The sequence below is a fragment of the Penaeus monodon genome, chromosome 23 (assembly GCF_015228065.2).
Source record: "Penaeus monodon isolate SGIC_2016 chromosome 23, NSTDA_Pmon_1, whole genome shotgun sequence".
Classification (NCBI taxonomy): domain Eukaryota; kingdom Metazoa; phylum Arthropoda; class Malacostraca; order Decapoda; family Penaeidae; genus Penaeus; species Penaeus monodon.
Window position 1 is genome coordinate 35,698,509 of NC_051408.1, and position 3,535 is coordinate 35,702,043.

At 49.5% G+C, this 3,535-nt stretch overlaps 1 protein-coding gene across 1 annotated transcript; it reads left to right on the forward strand.

The window, feature by feature from the left end:
• Positions 1–564: 564 nt before the first annotated feature.
• LOC119588223 (protein app1-like) lies at positions 565–3,042 on the forward strand. The gene has a single exon (XM_037936924.1). It carries the CDS (start codon positions 565–567, stop codon positions 3,040–3,042), a length of 2,478 nt encoding a protein of 825 aa, XP_037792852.1.
• Positions 3,043–3,535: the final 493 nt, after the last annotated feature.

Genomic DNA, 3,535 nt, shown 5'->3' on the forward strand with positions numbered 1-3,535 from the left:
ACGCGGGTACACCCCGAGCCACGGCGTAGCCACTTAGGATATTATCATTTCGTTATTTTCCGCGCGGGATATTGCGTTGTTTGGGGGACCATGCATCTCCTTTCGTCTTCGTTAGCACGCGTGTTGATGGAAATATTTTAAAAGCAAAAATTTCTGCGCGTATTGAACGATATACTTGTATGTCACTTGTAGTTGGTGAAGTTGGCGAGGTGTGGCAGCAGGAGGGGGGTCGGGTGGTGCCTCGTGCCCAGTGCCACAGCGGCTGGGCTCGTGTGCCCACCTCCCGCTCTCAGTCCGGTGTCTCCCACGCTAATTTTGGCTGTGCGCTACTACAGAACGTACATATTATAGTGAGGATTAATGATTGTGGCTGTGCAGTGCAGTGAAAAGCGTGATAGTGAGCCCGGCATTGATTGATTTTCTGGAAGGTGAAAGTGTGGCCGCTACCATGGCAGGGACGCTCCGCTGATCCACCTTCCAACAACTCGTTGAAAAAAAACTTCACTCGTACTACTCACGGGCTGCCATCCTGCGTGTAACTCTTGACTTTTAACTGCCACAAATATGCCGTGCGGGTGCTTCGGGAAGAAGAAAAAGGCTGCCGAGGAGGAAGAGAAATACCGGCAGCGCGACTCCAAGTCTCGTGAACGTGAGCCCCCTTCCCCCACGCCCGCTTCTGTACCGGCCCCGACTGTCGTTCCGGCGGCGCCCTTAGCAGCGGCGCCCACACCTGAGGGAGACGCCCGGCTGCGACCGGAAGATGATCCTGACAAGACGAGCCGACGACGAGACGTCGTAGCGTCCTTCTACAATGATCAGTGTGAGCTCATCGGCTTTAAAGCCACTGGGTCTCGACCGCCATCAGCCTATGTGGGCGGTGCCCACCACGATGGTTCGGCCTCCGTGTCCTCGAGTGGTTCGCCTGGTTCCTTGCGACCAGGGGCGTCATGTCGTGCCGATTTAGCAGAGAAACGTCGGGAATTCTTCAAGCAGCTTACCATAGAGAGCGAGGACGGCTCACGTCCAGGGACGCGACCTAACTCCCGAGCAACAAATTCGTTAACTAGATCTCGGGACTCCAACCATGAGGAGAAAATGTCGGTCATTCAGATCGCGAAATCGTCACTGCGTCCCGTCAAACAGTCTCCGCAGTCCCAGGACACGAAGTTGCCATACAGGCCTCATTATGCATCGGAAGAGGAGGAACGTGGCATGCAGTATCGAGTGGCGAGGGAACTGATGTTGAAGGATATCAGACAGCAAGCTTTTACACTGAGACCCTCGACAGAGAAGGTGCAGTTCAAGAATATGCTTCCTGAAAAGGAGCCCGAGGAATCTGATTTTATCAGTAACGGGGAAGCAGATGCAACTCCGCTTATTATAGAAACGAAACAAACAGAGGCGTCAGAAAAAGCTCCTCCTAAAAAGCCTACGGAACAAGTAGGCTCGGAACGTATTCAAAGTCACACGCAACCAAAGTTGGATCTATCCGCCATTAAAACTTCAGCTAAACAACGTGAACAGATTGATCCAGAGATTTCAGATCTGCTCGAAAATTTATCTGGCCAGGAAATTTCCGAACTCTTAGTTGACTTGTCTAAACCAGAAATGGATTTGCTTCCTGAGGATTCGGCCAAACCGCAGTGCCCTCAAAGCCAGCAGGCAAATCCATCTTCTAACCAGGTGCTAGGTAATCTTGCCTTGGATGTACGTGTATCAGGAAGTGAATCTGGAATTGTTATGCAAAAGTCAGGCGAATTGCCAGATAATGTCCAAATATGCACTGGTAATGGCAACATACAGACACTGTCCAGTCAGCCTATTTCCCCTTTTAGTATTGAAACTTCAGCCACAGAAGTTTCTGTGACAGAAGTAAAACAGGAACCTGTTGTTCTGCCTGCAACAGAATCCTCTCCAGTTGAGCAACAAGATATGCAAAGTCCTTCAGTTGTAGAAGTTAAACAAGAAACCGTGCAGATATCTGGAACGAAATCTATTGTGGAGGTTCTGGATGATCTTCAGCTGCCTGCAACAGGAAACTCTTCTGTTATTAAAGTCACACAAGAAGCTGTTTTGTTGCCTGCATCAGAACCAACTTTGGTATTTGAAGTTAAACATGAAGATATTGAGTTGCCTGCAGAGCAGCCCCCTTGTGCAGATAACATACGCGAAGCTGGTCACATGCCTGCAACAGACCCTATTTCTGTGTTAGAAGTTAAACAAGAAGTTGTTCAATTACCTACATCGACTTCCCAAGAAAATCCACCTATGCCTTCTGCTGAACTCCGCCAGGAAACTACTCCAAGTGTTTTAGAAGCTACACATGAATTCCAGCAAGAAAGCGCTGCAGATTCAATGCACCGACAAGAGAACAAGACTGAAATCGCCTATCCTTCACCTGAAAACCAGAAGCCGGAAGGCATTGGGGACCCAAATAATACGATGTTACCTCCTTCAGTTGACCCGTCGTTCCTGAGGACTGAAGAGGAACCAGAGGAGCTCCTTTTGCAACAATTTTTACATCAGCCCCCGCCACGTCCTACAGAGGAACCGGCGCCTTCGCTACCTGAACCCGTCGTAGACCCACTATCAAATGTACCAGCCTCACAGCCAACGATTACCAGACACTCGCCTGACGAACACGAATCTTTGCCACCCGCACCGCCGACCCCCCCTCCGGGACCTGAACCAACCCCACCGACGCAGCTCTTGTCCTTCGAAGGAAACGAACAAACGCACGAAGTTCAAGTCGTTGCTCCAGTCACGCTTCCCATGATGGAGGAACCTCTTCTCATTTTGGACGAACCTCTGCCTCCCGCCCCTCCCACGCCACCTCTGGAGAGTGAACCTTTGCCTCCCGCCCCGCCCACCCCGCCCATGTCGTCCTCGCCGCGGAGGTCCCCAGTACCGTGTGCGACGGACGTGACTGCTGCTGTTACTGCGGGAGGCGATGCTTCAGGTCCTGCGAAGGACGGCGGGCAGGTCTCCGCGGAGAGACTCGGCGAAGATTGCAATATCGAACGAGCGGCAGCTTCCTCGTAGTGCCGGATATATTCAAGCGTTTGCCCTTATTAAAATTATCTTGTCTTATGTTACCTTCCTCAGTCTAGCGTTGTAACTCTTGTCACACCGACCAATGTTGTCTCGTATTGTCTAAGGCATCATTATTGGTGCTGTATTACCAACGTGTATACGCTATATTGGCAAATAAAAGTATTTAGCTACATGTTATTTCCCTCATGTACCCTCTTCTCTTTACCTCACAGACAAAAGGAAAGAAAAATACAACGTGAATTCAGGATGTTCTTTGTATAAATAAAGGTTCAGAGATTTGACCATACTAATGAAACAATAGAACGTACGGCGCCACATAAGGCCTGTATTGCAATGCTCACCTATTGGCAGTCAGCACGAAGTCATGTTTTCTGACACGGTATAAATGTTCATGTCAATATATGTTGAAGGAACACATTCTGCGACAGAGGATTCTCTGTTTTTTAGAAAAAAGAAACCAACTTAGATTTACTCATTCAGT